Raw genomic sequence first — 26418 nt, 5'->3', positions numbered from 1 at the left:
TCATTTTATAATTTTTATGAGCTACCAGAGTGGAGGCAAATGGAATTCTTAGAACATTACTTAAAAATAGATTTTTAAAGACAAAGGTCCCATCTCATTCTTATATATACACACAAAGTTCATCTGTCACAGACAGCAAAAGTTCCATTTATACACTGACGTTTCCAGCAGCATCCTGCCCACTGAGAATAGTTACATTTAACAAGGGTGTCAGATCTATGGAAGGTGGACCGTTCAAATCTGTGTAAGACAGAACACAGTTGTTCTGGTGCCACTGCACGTGTGACGTGCTCACTGCTGCTTCTCAAATGCAAAAACCAAGTAAATACCTAAAAAGAAAATAAATAAAATTAGAGGTTGGTTTCTCATATCCTCAGGACAACAGTCTTCGTCCTATTCATAATTTGGTGAAAACTCTCAAGCAGCTTTTAAAAGAAAAGTTCCATCATTTATTTCTAAGAGTTCTTCAATAATTGTGAGTCATACTTAAGTAGATATGGGATCGTATCTGTTTACTTGAAAACAAATACCCACCTACTGTAATACTCTGACATCACAGCCATGGAGCAATCCTACTCAACAGCTCTAAAATCTCTACTGACAGATTGAGGAAAAAAAAGTATAAAAGCAAAGAAAATGAAAACTGGAAACTTTATGATTTAATTATTTTACCTGGAATAACTACACTACTGTGAGTGCAGGGGTACTCTTAGGTTTGCTACTTGGGGGTGGGTGAACCCTAAAAAATACTGTAAAGGAATATAACGTGCATGTTGAAGTTCATCCAATTACCCAGCTGTAGTGCTAAGGGCATGATAAGAAAAGTGGGCCAAGGCCACCTGATGACTCACGACCCCAGCAGAGACACACCCAGCCTCAAGAGCACGCTCCCTGAAACCAGGCCTCCTGCTCCACGTATGTTCACTCAGACATCCAAATGCACCTGCGGCTCCTCATCCTGAATCACTGAGGTTCAAACGTATCTTCTTCTAAGATACTGACAGACGTTATAGTTATGAAAACGACAGAAATGACAAAGTCTCGATATCACAAGAATGTTCAGGATGTTCACTAGGACATTCAACCAACAAGTCAAGATAAGAAGCCATGTGACATGGAAGCCTTGCCTCTTGGGTCAACTGTAGAACAGGGGACGGATGAAGGATGGTAGACCACGTAAGGGCCTCCCAATCCTCGAGCTCACTGCCCCCCAACCCAGCCTGCACAGAAGCACCAAGGCAGTCTCCCCTAACACCTCTCTGATCATGCTATTCTTTACTCCTCATCTACTACCTCCCGAGTCTTTTAGGAGAAATGAAAGATGGCTGGCAGCAGAGCAGACAGACAGGCAGAAAACAGGCTATTCTTTACTCATCTACTACCTCCCGAGTCTTTTAGGAGAAATGAAAGATGGCTGGCAGCAGAGCAGACAGACGGGCAGAAAACAGGCAGAGTGATCATCAATACTGTAAATTCCTCTTGAGGGTCAGACAATGGAGCAACCTAAAGCTCTCATGAGCAAGTCCTGAGGCTCAGGACAGTCCAGCATCAGAGCTTGCCCTGCATTCCAAGTGCTCTCTCTATAACCAACCCTACCAAGTCCACCCCAAACACTTCTGCACCTACTGCAGGTCACCTGGCAGTCCTGAGCTGCTCTGACCTAGGGTCACTGAAAACTAATGCCCGATTTCAGATCAGCAATGAGTAACTTTCTCTCTTTTCTAACTCAAAAATTCTCGAAGTCTCACTAATTACATATAAAATGCCTTCTGTGCCAGCATTTCAATTGGGATTTAAACAAACAGCCTTCACTGTCAACATCAGAGAGGCCACAACCAGTCCTGATCTTTGAACCACTTCTGATTTGTCAGCAATACATTTAAAGCATCTTCTAGAGGAGCAGCAAGCTCTGGAAATACGAGCTCAATGATTAACCAGTAGGAGTTTAAAATACAGCTTCTCAGACTGTGGCACAACCCACAAAGCCCTCTAGGTTGTAAGAGTGTAACTCGTCACAGAGCAGATGGCCCTGATACGCTGATCCTGGCTGCCCTGTGGCCACTGCTCCTTTCCTATTGCTCTTCTCATCTCTAACCCCCCTCTTCTTCAACTGTCTGGAAGCATCTAATTCACTTGCATAGTAACACTAAAGTCCACATTTAGTATTAAAAAACAGTCTTGATCTGCAGCCAGCACCACCACCACAACCTTTGCCCAAAGTTATCCTGCTGTATTGCCCTTTGGCACTGATAGGACAGCTAAGGCAGCTGAGTATCTGCACTCCAGGGAAGCCAAAGAAATGTGTTGGTTTCTGCACACATTCCCACATTCATCAGAGATGATGTCTCTAATGTCTTCCAATCCCATTTCTACTAAAGGAAACAATATTCTGAGACAAACAAGCTCAAAGTGTTAGCCCGTGTCTTCCCTTTTCCTCTCTTTCCATTCAGCAAGTCCTAAGACTCTTCCTTTCATGTGGGCTTCTGTGAGGCGAAGGCTGCGAGTGTGGAGCACCTGGGTTAGCTCTCTGACCTTAGCCAAGCTATCTGCCCGATTTCTTATCTGTGAAAAGGAGACATGATTAACAGTAGTCTACTCATGAAGCTGTGAGGACGGAATGAAGCATAACACAGGAAAGCTTCCAACAGTGACCAGGCCCAGGCTAAACGTTCCATAACACCATCTGTTATTATTTTCCAATTTCTCTAGTTTTCACTGAGCGCTCCTTCATCTGTTTTCCCCATTACAGGAACTTCAGCGTGTAGAACAATTTGCCTAGAAGTCACTTATTTATGTTTCTTCCACTGAGAGGCAGAGAGGTAGTATTTAATTTTTGTATCCCTCAAAGCCCTTTCATAGATCTTTATGTAACTCAATATTCAAAGTGTTCATCTCTGATTACCTCTGATTTTCTCTTCAATATAATCAACAAATAGTTAAGCAAAGAATGGGAACTACCTTGTAAGTCCTCAGGGTGACCATATGGGGCACCACCATCACCCCGGCAGGGAGCCTCTGGGGCACTGAGAGCTGGCCAGGCCTCTGACTGCTCAGCCAGAGACGAACGCCTCACTTTAGAATGCCTCCACATCATGGCTGTTCCCAACCACACATCCTCCAAGACATCCTGCTCGGTGCTGCTTAACTGAACGTTTGAGCATTTACTAAGCCTTCACTGTCAACATCAGAGAGGCCACAACCAAGTGAAACACAAGGAAGTGGTCCATAAGCCAAAATTCCCAACAGAAATGTGAGGTAAAGATGTAAAATACAGATGGCTTTGCAGTAACAAGCATACAATGGAAATATTTAAGAACGCTCAAAGTTTACGTTAAGGAACACCCTGCATATGCTTTCTTTTGGCACTGAACAGCCTTGTAAGACAAGGGGAACTAGACATTTATAGGAATTTTGTGTGAACACAGTCATCCCCTCACAATCTGTGTCAGAAAAATTTCTAAAGTCTTCCAATTTTAACAATCACTTTGAAGCAATCTTTGCAAATGTCAGTAAATCTACACGGACGATATACTCACTTGTAGCTTCCCATTCTGATTTACTTAAGGTCCCCTAAAATTTAAAAAAATAAGGAAGAAAATTTCAGATTGAATATAGAACTACATGTATACTTATTTTTCAATAATGGTCAGAGGTGCTCCAAAACCCTAACTTCATGATAAATATACATACAATTTACTGTTAATATTACTGTGATCTGAATATAGAATAAATTAATGAGATTAACTTTTAATGCCATCTTCTCATCACTTTTGTGCTCCTGCCAATTTTCTAAACCACTGATTCTCAATCAAAGGGTGAATCTGCATAAACAGAGTATTCATTTGTAACTGGAAAAAGTACTGAGCTTATAGTTTTAACTTGGGAGAAAAAAGGCCTATATTGAAACATCAAATAATACTGCAGGAGGGGATAAGATTTTTGTGTTTTTACAAAGGAAATCACAAAATATCTATCATACAAGGAAGTAAACTGCATTTAGTAACATACTTGCTATTTTGCAAAGACACTGAGTAACAAGATACAGTGGCAAGTCTAATAACTAAGGAAATAAGTGATAAATGTTGAAGAAGTGATAAACATCAATACTATAAGATGTCAACAAAAATGTGTTACACAAATATCTATAATTTCTATTGATTACAAAGTCACAGCTACAACTAGTAATACCACTATGGTTGTGGAGCATTCATAATTAAGGAAAATGTGAACTTCCACATATAAGTCTGTGAAGATGTAATTTTTCCCCATCTAAGTTCACAAGCCCCTGAATTTTATCTATGGAACACTGCCAGTCAGTAGTGTCCAGGCTAAGATACAACGATACAGCAAGAAAACTCTCAAGCCAAGAACATTCCTCCCATCCTTACTTTTTCAAATACAGCACCACATTTCTCAGTATTCTACAATTATAAAAAGTCGTAACTTAGGAGAAATAGTAGTGTATCTGATTTATAAGTCAGTGAATCCAAGTATTGTAAAGCAGTGAAATAATTTAAGTTTCCATTTTTCTATAAGACTTGTTAAAGAATGAAACCTTACCAAAGGTAACTTCACTTGACTGTTCTTCATGTACTTCGCTGCATGTTCATAGTCACCCACCTTCTCAGAGGCAAGTCTGGAATTCTCGTTGGCAGGATATGGCTAAGGAATCAAGGGAAATTCCTAGCTGAGTCGTTACATTGAAATTTACAATTCAGAATGAAACACCCTAAATCACTGAAATGAGACAATAATCGGTAAGTATTACTTCAGAAATAAAAACTATACATACTTTTGAGATATAAAAAAAAAAGGAGTGAAGGGAATCCTCTCAGAACAAAGAAGCTGCTGTGGTCAACAATGAGCATGGCTGGAGTATCTGCAATTACAGAGTGTCACAAAGGGACTGAACAGTGTCCTGAATTGCCGCCAAGACCACTTGGCAGCAAACACCTGTATCTCTGTGCCTCCCGGGCAAATGTTTTTTCTGCCACAACTCAAACCTGAAGGAAGTTATCAACAGAAGAGTTAAACATTCATGTGAATGTTACGGTGATTTAACCGCCATGGAAGTATGAACAGCAACTGGAAATAATACAAATAAAATGTTCAGTCAACAGAACCTTGGGAGTTTCGGAAGAGAAGGAAAACATCCAGCCTCCAATACAGATCGTCTCCACAATTAAACAGAATATGAAGAAGGGCCTCAAAAGAATGCTGTGTTTTTAAAGATATGGTGGCCAAATGTCTGATATTCAAATTACTTCAAGCATTATTTTTAATCCATTTTAAGTATTAGGTTGGTGCAAACATAACTGCAGTTTCAGATCGTGAATTTTAAATCATTATAACTAGGCTCAAACACATCTTTATTAATCAAAAAACCATGTTGGAACCATTACAATCAACACATTTTTGCCAATGGGAAATAAATTTGCTTATTCCTGTAGTGTAAAAATTCATGCTTCAGATACAGAGGAGCCCCAAATGCCAACAGTCCTGACAGCCCATGTTAAAGCTCTGTCCTAGGTGCTGAACAGTCTAGCGTTGGCACAAGTTATCTGTGCAATTTATATTAATACTCAGTGTGTCAATGGCCTTGAAAGGAATCTCAGAAACAACCAAACAAGTCTGAGATAACCTGGGATTTTTACACAGTTTCTAAATACTCACCTCCAGGGCCTGCATTCGTTTTAACAGCATTTTATTTTCATTGTTCTTAATCTTTTCCTCATAGAATTCCAGAAATGTTTTTTTGTAGACTAATTTCATATTGTACTTCTTCGCCATTCTGTCCAAAAAAGATTCTTTAATGAAAAGGCTTCCAAAATATTTGTAATTCTTTACACAACAGTAACATCTTCTGGGCTTAACTAAAAACCTTACAAATTCACAAGAGGACCATGCAAAATAAGTGAAGGGCAACATCCTAGTGACCTGAAGGAAACATGCAGTTAGATCTCCCTGTGTCACAGGAACTCCAGTAACCTAACAAACAGGCCAGGAAGTGAAACAAAAATATTCCCTTTCATCTATTGGATTCCCTGGCAAGACAAACTATTAATTTTTATCCTACATCTTGAACTGCGTCTTCACAGTATGTTTTTACAGGTCTGTTTTCCCAACTTCCAGATGTCACGGTTCTGAAGAAAGTGGCCCAGATCCTTGCTCAATGTCACTCCCTGATGTACACAGCTTGCCAGCAGCGGTGGCAGCTCAGTCCTGGCTTTTGTCACATTCACTCCATGTTCCCTAGAAGTCTCCACCAGGACGATCCCAGGCGTGCAGGGCTGAATCCCACCAGCCTGTTCTCCTGCCAGTCTTTGCTATTTCAGTAAACCATCTAATGCCCCTTGCCAACCCACCCTGTGCCCAGCATTCAGCATGCCACTGCATCCTTTCCATTAACCTGCAAAACGTACTTGGAACAGCCCACTTCCAATCCCGACATCGGCCGCCAGCCTGCTCTATCACCATCACCATTCAATGTGGTACCACTTCGTTTGCTCATTTCCCTGCTTTTATTCTTACCCTCCCTCAACCAATTTTCCAACTGCAGTCAGATGGTGCTTCAGAAGTGCACAGGTCATGTCCTTTTAAAACCCTTGTTGGCTCTCCAGCACACTTAGGGCAAAACTGGCCAACTAGACACCCTTTAGATGTTGACTCAGACGTCACTTTCTCCCAGGTGGCTTCCTCAAATCCTAATTACATTAGGTCTCCCTTTGCTCTGTGTATGTATACCTTTCCCACTGCAATTGCCGAAGCAGATTACTGCCCATCTGTAGACAACAAAAGGGAACCTGAGGATGATTTCAGGCAGCAGATAAAAGATGAGAGGAGGAACAGGCAAAACCCTGAAAGGGGACCCTTGAGGTGACAGATGAGGGGACAGAGTGAAAGGAACATCGGAGGGCCCCTCAGCTTTGCAGGTAAGAGTGGCATGGATGGCAGTAGCCCCTGACACTTGCATCAGGCCCCTTGGGAAGACAACACAAGTCAATATAAAGCTTCTTCTAGTCCAGGCAGTTCATTTTCTATCAAAAAATATCCAAAATAAGCCTTTACAAGGGAAACCAAGCTTTACACCTACAAATATCATAATTACAAAGAACAGAGACTCAATCTGACTGATTTGAATAGGTATGCATATGAAAGCTGATTAACAAGACAGAAAAGGAAGCCTGGATCCCTACGCATTTTCAGATTGTCTCTCTGAACGAATACCTATCTCAGTAAATTTATAAAAATTTGAAAATTAAAGTGACAATTTACTACTTGATATGTTTATCATCATTAGCAATACAAGCAGAAAAGATTGCTAATGTTTGCTTAGCCATATTAAAAAAAAAAACTCGTTTCATTCTTTATCTTTTGGGGTATACTCAAATCACCAACTGTCAACCAAAAGCACCAAGCTAACATATCAAACATATAAAATAACATACTAAAAACATTTTAATTTCTTCAAGCATAACATTTCCCCAAAGTTTGCTAATTATAAGGAAAATGTGATATAAATTGTTTAACTTTCATATTATAAATTGTGCACAGTATTTTCCATGTTTAATCACATGCTACTTCATTTTCTTATTTTCTTTCATTTTCTATAAAAGTTTTATACACTGTAGAACTCCTGAAAATCCTACACCTATAATTTTACAAGCTGAGACACAATTCAAATAAATAATCACCATCTAAAAATAAGCAAAAAAATAAAGCTCGTCCTTTTCCTCAGTTAATGAAGGCTTTGTTTTAAAAAGTAGAAAAAATAAAAAAATAAAAAGAAGGAAATACACTTTGGTCAGCTGTGACATGGCCCACATTTAACTTGACTCTTCCACACTTCCTTTCAGGGAAACCCCCAAGACCAAGGTGTCTCATTAGGCCTTGGAGCCCACCTGATAAAGCCTGAAACTTCAGCTTTCCCTGGGCCTATGGTTTGCCAGGACTCCTAGGAATTCAGGTTCATGAATACATTCCTGAATCAGGATTTTACTATCACCACTGCCATGAGTCACAGACAATTTCATAAGCTATAGTGAAATATAAGACAACTTTTAATACCTATTCCTGTCAAAAGGAGGATCCCTACTTTGGGAGGACTAATTTTAGTTACCCAAATACCAGTAGTTACTTAAAAACAAATCTTTTGCTATTTCTAGTTGTCAGTTATTTCATGCCACAAGTTGTAGGCAACAGGCTCCCTTTTCTTACCTACAGGATAAAATAGTTTCAGGAATAAAAGAAACTAAATGAATAAGGCTGTAAGTGACCTATGGCACCAACTGTGAGTCTTGGTTTTGTATTATTCAGGCTATACTTCTTAAGATTCCACCTAAAATGAGAGACAAATAGAAATACTGATTTTTCCCCCTTTACCTTCATTCTTATGCAAAAAGAGAATGTGCTATGTGCTAAGTCACTTCAGTTGTGTCTTACTCTTTGTGACCCTATGGACTGTAGTCTGCCAGGCTCCTCTGTCCATGGGATCCTCCAGGCAAGAACACTGGAGTGGTTGCCATGCCCTCTTCCAGAGGATCTTCCTGACCCAGCGATCAAACCCTCATCTTTAACGTTTCCTGCATTGGCAGGTGAGTTCTTTACCACTAGACCTACCTGGGAAGCCCCCAAAAGAGAATAGTAACAGATTAATGACATTCTTACTCATTTAGCAATGGAAAATAGACCAAGAATTCAGGGACATCCACAACACCTTCCAAGTTGAAGTCATATTTGCAGCCAAATAAAGGATAATCTCCTTTCTTCTGAAATTTCACAGTATATATTTCATTTCCAAATGATTCTGTTTCTGAAGCTTCAAGACGTCTTCTATAAGTTATTCCCAAACCAAAAACAAAAACAAAAACAAATCTATTATTAGGTCAAATTTATTTTGATCAGATTAAATATGTGGGGGAACACACATGATGCAATTTACAGCTGTGAACTGGGTCTGAGCTACTTTTAAGAAGCAACATGCTAAAATATCATTAACAACCTCACTAACAAAATTATGCTAGAAGTAGGCTTCACTATCATGACAGCTAGTTAAGTCTCATCTGATCTGGAGTTTATCTAGCAATACCACCTCTGCCTTTTTGGCTCAATCCAAATCAGTCCCCAACTAACACACAAAGATGTTTTAAAGGTTCATCTGTAAGTCTGACTTTTTAACTTAAAACCAGAGTATCTACACAAATACATTATCAAAGTGCTCAGCCCTTCTATAAACTCTATTTCTGATAAATATCTGCTGCTCTAAAATAAGCTTAATTTTGAGTATTTTATAAACCACAATTTATGAAAGTACTTACATCAATTCAAAGCTATTGGGAGTGGTACCAATAAAATAGCCTCCAGGGCTCAGTCTCTCACACGCATTTCTGAGCATGACGTCAGCCTGCTCATAGGACTCAAACGAGTAATGGCAGACAAACTGACAACTGCAGATGTCAAAGCACATTTCTCGGTCACGAAACTTATCAGTCAGGAGCTCCTGAAACAAATTATAATGGGTCAAGATTTTGAAGTTGGCTGCAATATAATTAGTGAATTTCTAATATTAGGATCCTTAAAATAAAAGTTGACATGCCCTCCAACAAACCTATCCTCTATCATCATGTATCTTAAGGATCATAATAAAAATGTTCTCTCTTTCTGGTTCAATAGAATTTGATTCCCACTTTCATAGTAATTTTAAAAACTAGAGATTCTGGAATCATACTAAAAATACATCAAACAAACATGACATTTAAAGCAATTGATTCTTTAATTAGCTTTACTGGAAAACTAAAGTAAAATGATGTTGACCTATAACTTGGGTTTATGAAAAACACAAAGACGGCCTTTGAGACATTTTTTTTTTTTAGGCTGTGCCATGCAGGTAACAGGCAGCAGTGAAAGTGCCAAATCCTAATCACTGGACTGCCAGAGAACTCCCTGGGAAATTTTGAAAAATACAAAATGTTTTTTAAAGGTTTCTAACTTTCTAGCAGTATACTATCACTTCTTTCCACCCTTCACAACTGCAAACAAAATGTGTAATTAAAGGTATCTATAATAATTTAACGAGCTAACAATTCAGAAGAGATAAAGTTCAAGGGGGAGATTTTCAGCATTTCAAGTGCTTCTGTAGTCTTGAATTTCAGCTGTCAAAGAGATTCGGAAACAGGTGTCACCAGACTGTGACATGTTGGGAAGCCGGCCAAACAAATTACAAGGTAAACAAAACCTAAGTGCAGATCTATTTCAAAATACTAGAAAATAGTGTCTGAACGGAAAAGCAACAATTTCCAAAGTAAAAGTATTAAAAGCTAAAAATTACCAGAAGTATTTGGTGGGTCATTTAAGGAAATGTATCATTAATGGAATTTCTAGCTGAAATTAAAAATGCATGTCCTAAGATTTTTAATGTTTCAAAGCACATTTTAAAAAAATGAGCTGATTTTTAAAACAAATATAAAAAGACATACTTCTAAAAAAACACATACCTTTGAACAATCAGCAGTTATAAATTCTGCACTGAAAATATACTCATTATCACGACAACGATTTTTCATGTCTTCATACCGCTGCTGACACTGTCTGACAGAAACATCAGCGATATCTGGAAGGGGAAGGGGCGTCAATGATGTCAGCAGAGGCCCACAGAGTTATATCAGAAACACAAAAATGGCACAATCTAGATTTCATCTCAACTGTTACACTCTGGCAGGGAATCTAGCCTTAGAAAAGCAAAAAGTTTCTATTTCCTTCAAAACAAGAGAGAAGAAAGTCTTCTGTACCAATGCAAATGACTGATATTTTTCAGAATGAATTAAACATTTTCTCAATAAGTACTGACAACAGAGAAGTTCTATCATGATTTTTAAATGCTTATTCAAACTTTAAAGCAGAAAGTTTAGATTCCAATCTGAATTCTAAAACCTAACTCTGTACACTCAGCTCTTTATATTTTCTTAATAAAATGTTATTTGTTTTTTCCCAGTGTTGAGACTTGCACTGCAGGTGGAAGCACCAGTGAATGTTGTTGTTCAGTTGCTCAGTTGTGTCTGACTCCATGGGCTGCAGCACACCAGGCTTCCCTGTCCTTCACCATCTCCTGGAGTTTGCTCATATTCATGTCCATTGAGTCGGCAATGCTATCCAACCATCTCATCCTCTGTTGCCCCCTTCTCCTCTTGCCCTCAATCTTTCCCAGCATCAGGGACTTTTCCAATGAGTCAGCTCTTTGCATCAGGTGGTCAAAGTGTTGGAGCTTCAGCTTCAGCATCAGTCCTTCCAATGAATATTCGGGGTTGATTTCCTTTAGGATTCACTGGTTTGATCTCCTTGCAGTCTAAGGACTTGCCTGGTGGCTCAGTGGTAAAGAATCCAGCTGCAATGCAGGAGACCCAGATTCAATCCCTGGGTCAGGAAGATCCCCTGGAGAAGAGAATAGCTACCCACTCCCGTATTCTTGTCTGGAGAATTCCATGGACAGAGGGGCCTGGTGGGCTACAGTCCATGGAGTTGCAGAGTCGGACATGACTGAGTAACTAACACACAGAAATAACAGTTGATACCGTGTCATGAATATAAGGTAGGAGCACCAATGATAATGGTAATTCTTGATATATTTTTCACTGCTATAAACCAGCTCAGAAAGAAAAAAAGGGAAGGGGGAAGCCAATTTCATTTAGGAATGTCCTTCATAAAGCAGTAAAAACTAATTTTATAAAATCTTCAAAACATTTCTGCTACATAACGAAGTCTATCTGAACAGGACTAGTGTGATTGTTTGTGAGCTGTACTGGCCAATTTTTTCATACAAAAATTGTTTTCACTTGAAGAACCACAGACAGATAAACTGGTTATTCAGACCTGGTAATTTGGCAGACCTTTTCTTCAAAACGAATCAAGTGAAAACCTCAGATCGTATCTGTTACCAATGATAAACCTGAGCTTTCAAGTGAAAACTACAACTCTGAAAAAACTGTTTCTATCACGATGGGCTGGGCATTGTCCCAATACTAAAGACTTTTCTGATTGATGGTGATATTAAACCAACGTGATTTCCTGATGCCAACGTTTAGAAGATTTGCATAATTTTAGTGAACACAATCTTGCAGGGCAAAGTGCAAGACAGATTTAATGGAGTTAAACATAACAGAACACAGAAATTTGTTGATATGTTTCAGATTCCATGCTGTAACTAAGCTTTAAGGAACTAACGCTTGCCAAATTTTGATGCAGTATCAAAGATGAATAGCCTTAATTATTTGAAAAGGCTATTAAAATATTCCATTTCACAGTTCAGTTCAGTTCAGTCGCTCAGTCGTGTCCGACTCTTTGCGACCCCATGAATTGCAGCATGCCAGGCCTCTCTGTCCATCACCAACTCCCGGAGTCTACCCAAACCCATGTCCATCCAGTCGGTGATGCCATCCAACCATCTCATCCTCTGTCGTCCCCTTCTCCCACCCCCAATCCTACTCAGCATTAGGGTCTTTTCCAATGAGTCAACCCTTCGCATGAGGTGCCCAAAGTATTGGAGTTTCAGCTTCAACATCAATCCTTCCAATGAACACCCAGGATTGATCTCCTTTAGGATGGATTGATTGGATCTCCTTGCAGTCCAAGGGACTCTCAAGAGTCTTCTCCAACACCACAGTTCAAAAGCATCAATTCTTCGGCGCTCAGCTTTCTTCACTGTCCAACTCTCACATCCATACATGACCACTGGAAAAACCATAGCCTTGACTAGACGTACTTTTGTTGGCAAAGTAATGTCTCTGCTTTTAAATATGCTATCTAGGTTGGCCATAACCTTCCTTCCAAGGAGTAAGCGTCTTTTAATTTCATGGCTGCAATCACCATCAGCAATGATTTTGGAGCCCAAAAAAATAAAGTTAGCCACTGTTTCCACTGTTTCCGCATCTATTTCCCATGAAGTGATGGGACCAGATGCCATGATCTTAGTTTTCTGAACGTTGAGCTTTAAGCCAACTTTTTCACTCTCCTCTTTCACCTTCATCAAGAGGCTCTTTAGTTCTTCTTCACTTTCTGCCATTTCACAACTGCTCATCAAATAACACATCATAACATACTGATGCAGAAACAAGGGTGCAAATTCAGCTGTCTTTTATTATTACAGACTTTAAAAGAATTTGCAAAAAAAAAAGAATTTGCAAAAATATCTTTAAAATGCTAGTCTTCTCACTTAAATTTTATTTGTAATAAATTAAAGCTATTTTTAAAATTGTCAGTTTTAATTTCCATAATCAATAGATATAATTACATACACAAAAGCTTTCTGGGGTCCTTAATCATTTTTAAGAGTGTACTGAGGTCATAAACCAGAAACTGTGAGAAGTGCCGACTTGGGCAACATGACTCCACAGGCAGTGCCGTGCACTCCCATGACTCCTCAGGCGGGAAGGAACATGTCGTCTGTCTGCCCCACTTCAGGGTTAAGACTGACTGGGAGGTTCAGATGCTTGATTAATCCAGTTAAGTTCCTTTCAACTTTTCTCCCAATAGCTTCAGCATCTTTTAATAAGACTGCAGCTTAGTGCCATTATTTCATCAAGGGTGGAAAAATTTATTCATCATGATTTTTCACTAAACAGGAATTTGTCTTTTCAACCATTTGGTTACACTGAAATATGGTTCATATAGGGTTAGAAAAGATAAATACCCTCTGCCTTTGTTTATACATTCCAGAATAATAAGTTTCCTTGCTCCCTCCAAGTCTGAACAATGAGATTTTTTCCCTTTATTTCATGTGTTTTAATAAACTATAATTACTGTTTTTTCTTTTACTTAAGAAACTGACCTATCTGTGACCAGTGAAAGCCTTTCCAAGTTTGTGCTTCAAACATGGGAGTCCGACATGGCTTCAATCAACCATGGTCTTAACACCATCATTGAATTCTCATTCCTCATTTAAAAAATACCTGTCTCATGTGCAGCCCCCAGACATCTTGTGGTACGGTATTTCAGTGTTATGCCCATAATAGATGTTTCTCATTTCCATTTACCTGGCTGACCACAAAGCATTCCTTACCATGTCATTATCTCTCTTACCAGTACAAACTAGCTTGTCAATTCTTCCTTTTTTCCACTTGAGCAAATCTCCACCTTTACCACATCCTAGGTCCAAAACAGTGATATCACGTTTCTTTTTCTGTCTCACCTTTTCTAAAAATTCCCCTAAAAGAGAGAAATAAGTTATAATAAATGCTTTTCTCCATTTTTACTAAAGCATAAACTGTTACCCTTAATAATCTACTAACTTCTGCCTGACAAGTAATATAAACATAGTCATTTATGTAATTAATTCATAACTTTTGAGAAATATTTCAAATTTGACTAAGAGTTAATTAACTTGACTCTTCTTCAGCATTAAAGAAGAAAGAGTATGTCTCTGGTATTTTATTTATCTTTTTTTTAGTTTATATTTGTATTTATTATCAGGATTGTGATGAATTCACACTGTGAGAAAAAAAAACCTCAAAATACAGGAACAAAATTTCCTATCCTATAGCAATATAAGTACAGAAATAAATGAGGAAAGTCATACATTTAAATAGCTTAGACTCATTTGGAATTTTTCACATGTAGAAGATCTATATGATATAGAAGTAGAGTTATGACATAATAGCAGGAAAATTTTAAAGTATCTTTCAAGAACACATCTTTTTATATTGCTCATGATATAATACTATTGATTATACTCTGAGCACCAGGTTTGTCTACTAGTTATTAATAAAGTTACTACAAGTACTTTGTTTAGAGAATACATTCATGCTAGAGACACAACTCATATAGCTACAATTTTTAAAGAACTGAACTATCTGTGCATTATGACAGCAAAATTTCATTAATAAAAAATCCACTTAGTTGATTTGTACAGTAAAAACTTTATCATTTAGTTTATTTGTACAGTAAAATCCCTTTTTCATATTTATTTATGTTACATATGTTATTTATGAAGAACGACCTTCCTTCTCCATATATATTAAGTGAGCTATATAGGGAGACCATAAATTGTGTTATTCATGTTGAAAGAGTTCCATAGTCCATCCATTTCAGGATCTGTTTCTATTTGAGAACTAGAAATCAATTTATGGCTTGATTTCTTCTATTTCTTTTCTACTCTATTTCTGATTTTATTTATTTAGTTTTATATGAGAAGAACAAAACCAACACTTTCAGTATACCATCTTCAATTTAAACTTTTGAGTGTGGTCAAGAATTGTTGTTGGCTTGAATTCTTCAGAAGTTTCTGGTACATTTCTGACTTCAGAAACCTGGGATAGGAATCCCTTTCCATGTGCATGTACACTATTTTTTGAGCCTCTTCAAAACATGTTTTAGTGGGTTCTTGAATATTTTTGATGATAGCTTCTCTTGTTGAACTGTCAATGTTAATGTCTCTAGGGGACTGAGGATGGATGTAAATCTTATAAAGCTTCTTTGCTCTGGAAGTTCTGCTCTACTATGAGGCAGTTTTCTTACAGGTTTCACATGCCATCCAGAATTTAATATTCTCATCACTGTGCTCTGTTTTTAAGTATGCTGCATAGACCACTGGACCATATTTTGTAGCCATCAATGTTTCAAAAGACTGGGCCCACTGTAATACCTCTTCCAGAGTAACGTTTGAAGGGGATCTCTTAGATTCATCTCTGCACATTTTACAAATCCAACAATTCCGCCTGCTCACTTTTCAAGCTTCACATCAACAATAATCATTTTTTTCTCATGTTGGTGGTAAGATATGTGGAAAAATTCCATTGACAAATATATGCTGTAGAGGAGTCCACCATGCTAAATTTTATTTCCTCCCTGTATGCTCCTTTTGAAATCAGGTTCTGAAATTCCCTGAAACACCCAGTGTTTTTGCTGGCATAAAAGAACTTTACTGTCCCTGTAATTACCTTCGATGGCACTCTCTGTCTCTGGTATTTTAGAAACTAAGACAGGTTTTTGAAGGTTATTTTCAGAACTTGTTTCAACATTAAATAGCAAACATTCTGTCTCTCTCATTTGATTAGACAGAAGTTTAACAGTACAGAAAAGCTGCATGATCTTGGCAGGTCAATAGCAAACATTTTAAATTCTAATACAAGAATACCCAACAGTTGTTCCTGATAAGAGAAAAATTAATTATTCATAATTTGTTGTAGTTCTCTTTCCAAAGCTAAGTGTTTGGCTTTTTATACACTTGATAAGATGAAAATAATTATGAGATCATGAGAGCTTGATTTTGATAAAAGATGCCAAGCTTACCTCCAAAAGAAACACAAGAACTAGTCAAAAAACTATATAAACCTCTTTACTGTCATCAGAATTTTTAAAACTCTGAAGTAAAAATGGAATCTCTTACCTCAATCTACCAAATCACATTAATAATAAACGAATGATATTAGTAGGTCCCCTACCATCAATAGCCAAATGGTTCAAATATCAGTTAAAGGCATATTGATATTCTTAGACAATGAAATAGTCAGCAATTCTAACACTGGATAAAATACTGAATCCTAGATAGACTCTATCTTTATCATTCTGAGCTTAATGCTTTTTATTTCCTATGTAATATTTTGACTGCTAGAATATTCTGTATATATACTTCTGCTTTCACTGTCCATAGGATTTTTAAGTGATTTCAACAGATGTACAAGTGTTTAATATTTAACTTTCTGCTATTAATCTTAAAAAAACAGCATAATATGTAATATGCAATGAGTAAAAAACAGCAAGAATGATAAAATCTCTTTATTTCCACAAGATAAGATTAATGAGAGGGGAAATCTTCATGAAATGTTATTCAAGTTACCTTTATCATATTCAAACATCACACTCAACTATCACTAGCTATAAACAGCAAGGAAGAGAAAATGAATGGCAAAGAATGGGTGTTGAGAAGACAAAAAAAAAAGACAGCAAAGGAATTTGGCACAGAGCACACTGATTATAGCAGGACCAGAAAGACAGGTGCAGACAGCAAAGTGGCTGTTGAGAGAGTTGCTGGAACAGCTGAAGAAGAAACCACCACCAGGAATATGCTGAGATACATTTTTGCCTGACATAGTGTTTTTCTAATAAAAACTACCTATTTCCCTGTTTATAAAAATAATACAACTAACAACGTGAAAAATACGACTGAACTTAAAGATATTTATTCAATGAATAAATACATGAATAAGTGACACCTAAGGAAAAATATTCAATGATAACTCATGTACATTACTAAGGATGATGAAGAAAGAAAGAAAAAAATTGAGAAATTAGGAATAGGGTCCAAAGATTACTTTATCAGTATAGATTTAAAAACGCCATAATAGTAACCCTAAAAAAACACTTTTTTAAAAGAGTTTATTCATTTACCCTGGCTGACAAGTAGCAGAGTCAAATAAGCCTTATTTTTGTAATAAAACATGAATATTAAAAACAAAAGTAAGAAAGAAAAATATTAAAATGTATCTGAAATGAGTCTAGTTCCCATTCCTAACACTTTTCAGGATGGACAATTTATCTTTTAAAATTACTAAAATATTGTCAAAACGAGTAGAAAGTAGTCATAAATGGCACTTTACTCTTTTTAGTTTAACTATGAAAGCATTCTAACTTTTTCTGGGGCTGGCTTTTAAAAAAACAAAACAGAAACCAAAACTAAAAAACCTTTTTGTGAAAAACTTTACCATTTATTGGCTTTTATAAATTCTCTAATCTCAGGTAAGTGGCTGACTAATATATTTGATACAGAAAGCAATAAATAGTTTCAGAATTAAATTTCCTCCACTGACTTCCATTTTAAATTCAAAAATGAGTTTTCATAGACAAAAATGCTGTCCAAAAAGCTGAATGTCTTCATCAATTCTCAAAGTAAACTTTATTTCTCTCCAGAAGAAAAGAACAAGTTCAATGGACAATCAATACAAATGATGACCTTTACCAACTCATTAAAGGCCCAGAGATAAAAAATCATGCCACTGCCCATCTTCTTAACTTAATGGAACCCAAATGTTTCATTCAATGATATAGGATTGCTCCAAAACTACTAGAGTAAAACAGATTACTTAATAGCACTGCTGCTGCTGCTAAGTCGCTTCAGTCGTGTCCGACTCTGTGCGACCCCATAGACAGCAGCCCACCAGGCTCTGCCATCCCTGGGATTCTCCAGGCAAGAATACTGGAGTGGGTTGCCGTTTCCTTCTCCAGTGCATGAAAGGGAAAAGTGAAAGTAAAGTTGCTCAGTCGTGTCCGACTCTTAGCGACCCCATGGACTGTAGCCTACCAGGCTCCTCCGTCCATGGGATTTTCCAGGCAAGAGTACTGGAGTGGGGTGCCATTGCCTTCTCCAACTTAATAGCACTAGGTAACCTTAATTCTAAATATAAAAGCACATTGCCTTCTGAAATCCTAAATAACTCAATATTAATATCTTATGTAGTCAACTATTAGTAAATATGAAAAGAATTTATCTCAAAGGCCTAATTTCAGTTTTGGCTCCAGTTTTATAAAGCCAAGGTTTGATGATTAAATGAACAGTAACTAAAGACCTAGTCACTTTGTGTATGATTAACCACTTAGGGAGAAAAAAATGAAACATAAGCTGAAGTTAAAAATTCAAAACCGTAAATCAAAAAACAAACATACCAATGAGGACACTTTTCATCCAATTATTAAAATTTCTTAGGTAAAAAATTCTACTTTGGCTACGCTTCTCCAAGCCAACTTCCTGGAGTTCATTGTAGTGAGCAGCCACTGCTGAGCTGTGTCCTTCTTCCAAGTTCTGAAAATAGAAGAATGGCACAAAATTAAGAAACATTAAGAACACAAAATTATGAAACAAATAAATCTAAAAGAGCATCTGACTTATACATGGATAAAATACTACTGAGATTGGTATACTTCATTAAGCTGTAGCAGAATCACAGAAATCCCACTAATTATAATCACATGAAAGATTTCCCCCGTCCCTATTTTTAAAAAATCTCTTAAGAAATTTTCATCTATAGAATTTTGGTGTTATGTGTTAATAAAACCAATATATTTCCAGATTTCTGATTTATTCAGTTCAGTAAATGTCAGTAGTGAATGAAGTTCCTACAAGAAAGTAAAATGGAAATAATATACTTACTGTATTATTATAAAATCATTGTGGGCATTACATGAGCTAATATTCACAAAGAGATGGGAATGCAATAGTCCATGTTCAGTCAGTGATTTCTATTATTTGCTATTAACCTAATTCAAATTTCAATTTGTACTCTCTAAGACCTTAAGCATTCTGCAAAAATGCCAGATAAGTAAAGGGCCTCAGATCCCCCTACTTTCTGGTCAACCAAAGTGTTTGATCTGGTATGTAAAATAGGTAAAAGGTTGAAGATTTTCACTTGATAAAAGGGTTCCACTGCTAGTAAAAGTTTGAAAACTATGTTTACAATCCAAGCTTCTCTCTATTACAAAGGTCTGCAATCCACCAATGACAAACACCTGGCTTATCTGCCACTTTCTTCCTGAGGAGTGATGACAGAATTTTACTCATTCATTGCATAGTGCAGACTCCATCTCAGGTCTCATCACATAATAGTATTCCCAGATGAAAATTATTTGCTATCCCTTGCTTTACAATACTCTTGTTAAATACCAGGCTTTAAGTAACTACCCTAGTAAGAAGCGGAAATAACATAGTTTAAGGAATTACATTAAGAAAGAAATGTAAAACTGGGTATCATCTAGAAATTTATCATTTTAAGTGATAATCGCAAATACTTCGGACACAAAAAAGAGATAAACACCTAATTAAAAAGGAAAAAAGGTAAATCATTTGAAACTTACACTGGTGTCTTTTTGAAAACACTAAGAAAAAACCAAGCTATAAAAACTCCCTTTCAAGTGTTCGGTCAAGATTTCCAAAATAAGATTAAAATTATCTCATTAGCAGAAGTTTTATCTAAATAAAAGAGAAATGAAAATCAAAACTACAATGAGGTATCACCTCACACAGGTCAAAATGGCCATTATCAAAAAGTCTACAAATATAAATGCTGGAGGGGGTATGGAGAAAAGGGAACCCTGTACACCGTTGGAATGTAAACTGGTACAACCACTATGGAGAACAGTATGCAGGTTCCTTAAAAAACTAAAAATAGAGCTCCTATACGATCCAGCAATCCCACTCCTGGGCACGTATCAGAAGAAAACCAGAATTCAAAAATATACATGATCCCCGATGTTCACTGCAGCACTCTTTACAATAGTAAAGATGGGGAAGCAATCTAAATGTCTACTGACAAAAGAATGGATAAAGAAGATGTGATGTATATATATATGTGTATGTGTGTGTGTGTGTATATATATATAATAAAATATTATGCAGCCACAAAAAAGACTGAAATAATGCCATCTGCAGTAATGTGGATGGAGCTAGAGATTATTATACTAAGAGAAATCAGTCAGAGAAAGACAAACATGACATCACTTAAAGGTGGAATCTAAAAAAATGATACAACTGAACTCATTTACAACACAAGACACAAACTCATAGACTTTGAAAACAAACTTCTGGTTACCAAAGGGGAAAGGTGGGGGAAAGTGGTAAATTAGGACTTTGGGATTAACATATATACATTACTATATACAAAATACTCAATCAACAAGGACCTTGCAAGTTCCCCGCTACACAGGGAACTCTACTCAATATTCTGCAATAACCTATATGGGAAAAGAATCTGAAAAAGAATGGATATAACTGAACCACACTGCTGTACACCTGAAACTAACACAATATTGCAAATCAACAATACTCCAATATAAAATAAAAATTAAGTTAAAAAAACAGAACCTTTATTAAAATTATGCTTTTAAAAAAAGGTATTTCATAACTGCTCCACATTTCAATCTGACATACTCCATTATGAATTTTAAAAATTGCATTCAAAATACCTTTTGCTTTTCAGGAACATCTTCAAGTTCTATTTTTCTCCTTTTCTGAGTGCCATCTCCAGTAGGTTCATCTTTTGGAAAACCATCAGTTTCTATTCTTCTTCTCCTTGAAATGCCTTCATCATCACCAGAACCTTTTTCCTCTGGGGCAATTTCAGCATCAAGTTTTCTTTTCTTGGGTGGAGTGTCTTCCCCACAACTAGAACTTTCCTTTACAAGATCATCCTCAAACTCCATTTTTCTCTTTTTTGGTGTGTTTACTTGCCCACAAGTAGGAGCCTTTGCAGAAAGACCAGTCCCAGGAGAGGTTGTATTTTCATTAATAATGAATGATGATTCTGTTTCTGAATCTAATGATGTTTTTGCTTCTTTATGAAAGATTTTTTCATGTTCTTCTGCTTTTGCAGAATTTTCCATTTTTGATTACTTAAATGATGGTCCAACTTCATGAACTAACACTGGAATGGTAAAAATTTGATATTACTTGTAAACATAATGCTGAGACTTTAAAAGCAATTTAAATCAGAAGTTGGCCATTTAATTTCAGTGATCAACTAAGCATTTTTAAAAACTCATTAGATAATACTGAAAACAATACTGATACATATTGCACATGAATTTCTAAAAATTTTAATGAAGTACTAATTATAATCCCCAAATACTTCCACAATCTAATCCATAAAAGTCACCACTGACATTAAAACTGACAAAAGTCGTCATAGTAAATGAAGTCAGTTCCATTTCTATCCTGACCCTTACTCTACAGCCTTGGCTCCCAAAATGTGTGCTGGACACTATAGCAAATTCACATGGGCACAGCAGGATATTTTCAAGTTTAATGAAAATCTAATGATATCTGACACCTGGAAGATATCACAGATACACCATTAAGTAGAGCACAGTTTTAACTGAGTAGCTTGCACTATGTTTTTCTTTAAATGAAGCTAAGACTTTGGTAGTACCACAGAAAATCAATATAAAACAAGAACGCAGTTGGTGTCAAATCTAACTTCAAAGCTTGAGAAGAAGTTGAGTACTCAAAAGAGGTACACATTCTATTACTATGCATTTGTGGTAACTAAGAACTAAACATTATTTCTTTCAATCTGTGTATTATTTTTTAAAATAAAGTTGTTAGGACACACTTAAATTGTTTGGACTAAACCACTTAAGGAAACTGTTAGGTATTTCTTTTGGCCTAGGGACACTGAAAACCAAGAGCAGGAAAAGTCTGGGACTAGTAAAATCCTTAGTTTACAATGGATGTCAGAATCAGGCAGAAAGTGAAGAGAGTAGAAAGAAGTTTCAAGACCCAGCCTGCTACTTAATGACCATTGTTGTTGTTCAGTCACTAAGTCGTGTCCAACTCTGCGATCCCATGGACAGGTTTCCCTGTCCTTCACCATCTTCCAGAGTTCAAACTCATGTTCATTGAGTAGATGATGCCATCCAACCATCTCATTCTCTGTCATCCCCTTCTCCTCCTGCATCTTTCCCAGCATCACGGTCTTTTCCAATGAGTGGGCTCTTCACATTAGGTGGTCAAAGTATTGGAGCTTCAGCATCGGTCCTTTCAATGAATATTCAGGGTTGATTTCCTTTAGGATTGACTGGTTTGATCTCCTTGCTGTCCAAGGAACTCTCCAGAGTCTTCTGCAGCACCACAGTTCGAAAGCATCAATTCTTTGCCACTCAGCTTTCTTTATGGTCCAACTCTCACATCCATACATGACTACTGGAAAAACCATAGCTTTGATTAGATGGACCTTTGTCAGCAGAGTGATGTCTCTGCTTTTTAATATGCTATCTAGGTTTGTTATAGCTTTTCTTCCAAGGAGAAAGTGTCTTTTAATTTCATGGCTGCAGTCACCATCTGCTATGATTTTGGAGTCCAAGAAACTAAACTCTGCCACTGTTTCCATTTTTTTCCCCATTTGCCATGAAGTGATGGGACCAGCTTGAACATCTGGAAGTTCACGGTTCACGTATTGCTGAAGCCTGGCTTGGAGAATTTTGAGCATTACTTTACCAGCATGTGAGATGAGTGCAATTGAGCAATAGTTTGAGCATTCTTTGGCATTGCCTTTCTTTGGGATTTGAAATTAAAAGACGCTTACTCCTTGGAAGGAAGGTTATGGCCAACCTAGATAGCATATTTAAAAGCAGAAACATTACTTTGCCAACAAAAGTCCGTCTAGTCAAGGCTATGGTTTTTCCAGTGGTCATGTATGGATGTGAGAGTTGGACGGTGAAGAAAGCTGAGCGCCGCAGAGTTGATGTTTTTGAACTGTGGTGTTGGAGAAGACTCTTGAGAGTACCTTAGACTGCAAGGAGATCCAATCAATCCATCCTAAAAGAGATCAATCCTGGGTGTTCATTGGAAGGTCTGATGTTGAAGCTGAAACTCCAATACTTTGGCCACCTCATGCGAAGGGTTGACTCATTGGAAAAGACCCTAATGCTGGGTAGGATTGGGGGCGGGCGGAGAAGGGGACGACAGAGGATGAGATGGTTGGATGGCATCACCGACTCGATGAACATGGGTTTGGGTAGACTCCAGGAGTTGGTGATGGACAGAGAGGCCTGGCGTGCTGCAATTCATGGGGTTGCAAAGAGTCGGACACGACTGAGCGACTGAACTGAACTGAACTGAACTGAACTGATGGGACCAGATGCCATGATCTTGGTTTTTTTAATGTTGAGTTTTAAGCCAGCTTTTTCACTCTCCTCTTTCACCTTCATCAAGAGACTCTTTAGCTCCTCTTTGTTTTTTGCCATTAGCAGGGTATCATCTGCATATCTGAAGTTGATATTTCTCCTGGCAACCTTGACTCCAGCTTGTGAGTCATCTAGTCTGGCATTTTGCTTGATGTACACTAGATAGAAGTTAAATTAGCAGGGTGACAATATACAGCCTTGACGTACTCATTTTCCAATTCTGAACCAGTCCATTGTTCGTGTCTGGTTCTAACTGTTGCTTCTTGACCTGCATACAGGTTTCTTGGAAGGCAGGTAAGATGGCCTGGTATTCCCATCTCTTTAAGAATTTTCTACAGTTTGTTTTGATCCACACAGTCAAAGGCTTTAGCCTAGTCAATAAAGCAGAAGTAGATATTTTTCTGGAATTGCTTTTTTCTATGATCCAATGGATCATAGAAAACTGGCAATTTGATCTCTGGCTCCTTTGCCTTTTCAATTTAGCTTGTGCATCTAGAAGTTCTCGGTTCACATACTGTTGAAGCCTAGCTTGAAGGATCTTGAGCATTACTTTGCTAACATGTGAGTAGCAACTGAGCAGTAGTCTGAGCATTCTTTGGCATTGCCATTCTTTGGGACTGGAATGAAAAAACTGACCTTTTTCAGTCCTGTGGCCACTGCTGAGTGTTCCAAATTTGCTGGCATATTGCACTTTCACAGCATCATCTTTTAGGATTTTCAAGTGCTCAGCTGGAATTCCATCACCTCCACCAGCTTTGTCCCTAGTAATGCTTCCCTAAGGCCCACTTGACTTCACGCTCCAGGATGTCTGGCTCTAGGTTAGTAACCACATCATTGTAGTTATCTCAGTCATTAACACTTTTCTGTACAGTTATGTGTATTCTTGCCACTTCTTTTTAATTCGGTGCCTCTGGTAGGTCCTTACCATTTCTGTCCTTTATTGCGCCCATCTTTCCATGAAGTGTTCCCTTGGAATCTCTAATTTTCTCGAAGAGATTTCTAGTCTTTCCCATTCTATTTTCTTCCTCTATTTCTTTGTTCACTTAAGGTTTTCTTATCTCTCCTTACTGTTGTTTGGAACACTGCATTCAGTTAGGTACATCTTTCCCTTTCTCCTTTGCTTTTCGCTTCTCTTCTTTTTTCAGCTATTTGTAAGGCCTCTCTTTAGTCTCTTTCAAATGTTCTCAGGCTTATGTATGAAATGGGAGGGGAAAAAATAAGTGAGCTATTTACTGGACAAGAATTTATTAAGCCACTGAATAAGTTCAGTTAAGTACTACAGAGAAGCTCAATAAGGCACTGTGTGAATTAGTCCTCAAGAAGTTGCTTCCCCCCCACAACCGGCTTTTTTTTTTTTTTTGCAGGGAGTGGAGGTTACTCTCTAGTTGTGGTGTACCGGCTTCTCATTGCAGTGGCTTCTCTTGTTGTGGAGCATGGGCTTCAGGGTGCCCAGGCTTCAGTAGTTGAGGCACATGGGCTCAGTAGTTGTGGTTCCCTGGCTCCAGAGTACAGGCTCAATAGTTGGGGCGCAGGGGCTTAGCCACTTCATGGCATGATGGATATTCCCAGATCAGGGATGGAACTCATGTCTCCTGCATTGGAAAGCGAATTCTTTACCACTGAGCCACCAGGGAAGGCCAGTCTTCAAGAAGTTTACAACTGATACACCACTTAAAATGTTAGGCTGTATTATTCAAACCAGAGAAAAAAAAGCAAAAGTCGGAAAATCAGTGAGATTCAGCAAATTCAGAGCCTGAAAGTTATGAAGTGTTCCATATAAAGAAAGAGAATAAGAAATAAATTCGTTTAATGGAATGGATGAAAACAAGACACTCTAAGTCAGTAAGGGTTTCAAGGGCTATTAACTTTCACTATCCAAGGTTTGAGGTAACAAAATATCAATAAGTGCCAAAATAAGAATTGAATCAAAGAGGAAAAAAAATTACCCAGAAATGTAATTTTCTAAATAACTGTTAAAAATGATTAATCATTTTCCTAATAAGGAATTAAACTGGCTTTAATTTCAAATAAAACGATGTAACTTCTCCCTAGCTATAATTAATTCTGTCTGGAAATGTAATATCTAAATTCACTATTGAGAATAAAAGTTAATTTATATTTATCTGTGACATTTCCATCAATGAAACGTCCCACAGACAATTCGGTCAGAATAAACGACATAGATTTCCAAACGACCCCACAGATGGATAAGACTGTGAGACTGGGAGTCCAAGCTGAGTAATGAGTTAGGTCCCGACCCAAGAGGGTTGCCTCTCGGAACCCTCAGGGAAGGACTGAGTCGACAGGTACAAGAAGGCGCATAAACGACCAAACCTGTTTCTCGATGATCTGCGCAGCAGTCACACCCGGGGTTTCTCAGGAATCACCGGGCCGAAGGCTGGAGCTCAAGCAGGTGAGCTCCACGCCGGACCCACCGGTGGGCCGGGGGTGTCCTCGAGCCCGAGGACTCACTGAGCCGCCCCGGCGCGGCACGGCTCAGGTTCCGGCCCACCACGCTGGGCAGGCGGCCGGCCGCTCCGGCAGACGGCCGGGCGTGAAGCGGCTCTAGAGCCTCTCGAACCCGGACTGGCTCCAAGCAGAGGGGCGTCAGCACCTGCCGAAGTGGCACAGCCAGTGGTCGGAATGCCCCTTCCACCCCGGCGGCCACGGCTACACACAAAGAAGACGGAGCCCAGCGGTGCGACCCCACACTTACCTTTCAGCCATCCGCGACTCTGTTTGCGGAAGCGGCAACACGCC

General features: G+C 38.0%; 1 protein-coding gene and 1 pseudogene across 4 annotated transcripts; both read right to left on the bottom strand.

The window, feature by feature from the left end:
* RNMT (RNA guanine-7 methyltransferase) lies at positions 1-26413 on the bottom strand. 3 transcript variants are annotated; one of them, XM_081561778.1, is made up of 11 exons: positions 26375-26413; positions 20941-21398; positions 18649-18784; positions 14071-14196; positions 10494-10609; positions 9318-9499; positions 8668-8832; positions 5674-5791; positions 4561-4662; positions 3537-3570; positions 1-329 (listed from the first exon to the last, which is right to left on the bottom strand). In XM_081561778.1, exons 2-11 carry the CDS (start codon positions 21355-21357, stop codon positions 292-294), a joined length of 1434 nt encoding a protein of 477 aa, XP_081417904.1. In that variant the 5' UTR covers positions 21358-21398; positions 26375-26413; the 3' UTR covers positions 1-291. The 3 variants fall into 3 exon arrangements, with proteins under 3 accessions (XP_081417904.1, XP_081417905.1, XP_081417906.1); XM_081561779.1 differs by having other exon boundaries at positions 25993-26395; XM_081561780.1 differs by lacking the exon at positions 20941-21398.
* On the bottom strand, positions 15154-16844 carry LOC145534825 (regulator of G-protein signaling 13 pseudogene; annotated as a pseudogene). The gene is made up of 2 exons (XR_014075007.1): positions 16826-16844; positions 15154-15711 (listed from the first exon to the last, which is right to left on the bottom strand). The product of XR_014075007.1 is annotated as a regulator of G-protein signaling 13 pseudogene (transcript).
* Positions 26414-26418: the final 5 nt, after the last annotated feature.

This window comes from Giraffa tippelskirchi, chromosome 14, assembly GCF_054371585.1.
Source record: "Giraffa tippelskirchi isolate mGirTip1 chromosome 14, T2T-mGirTip1v1.2.pri, whole genome shotgun sequence".
NCBI lineage: Eukaryota > Metazoa > Chordata > Mammalia > Artiodactyla > Giraffidae > Giraffa > Giraffa tippelskirchi.
The sequence above is the reverse complement of the archived record's forward strand: the minus strand, read 5'-3'. Positions and strand labels throughout refer to the sequence as shown.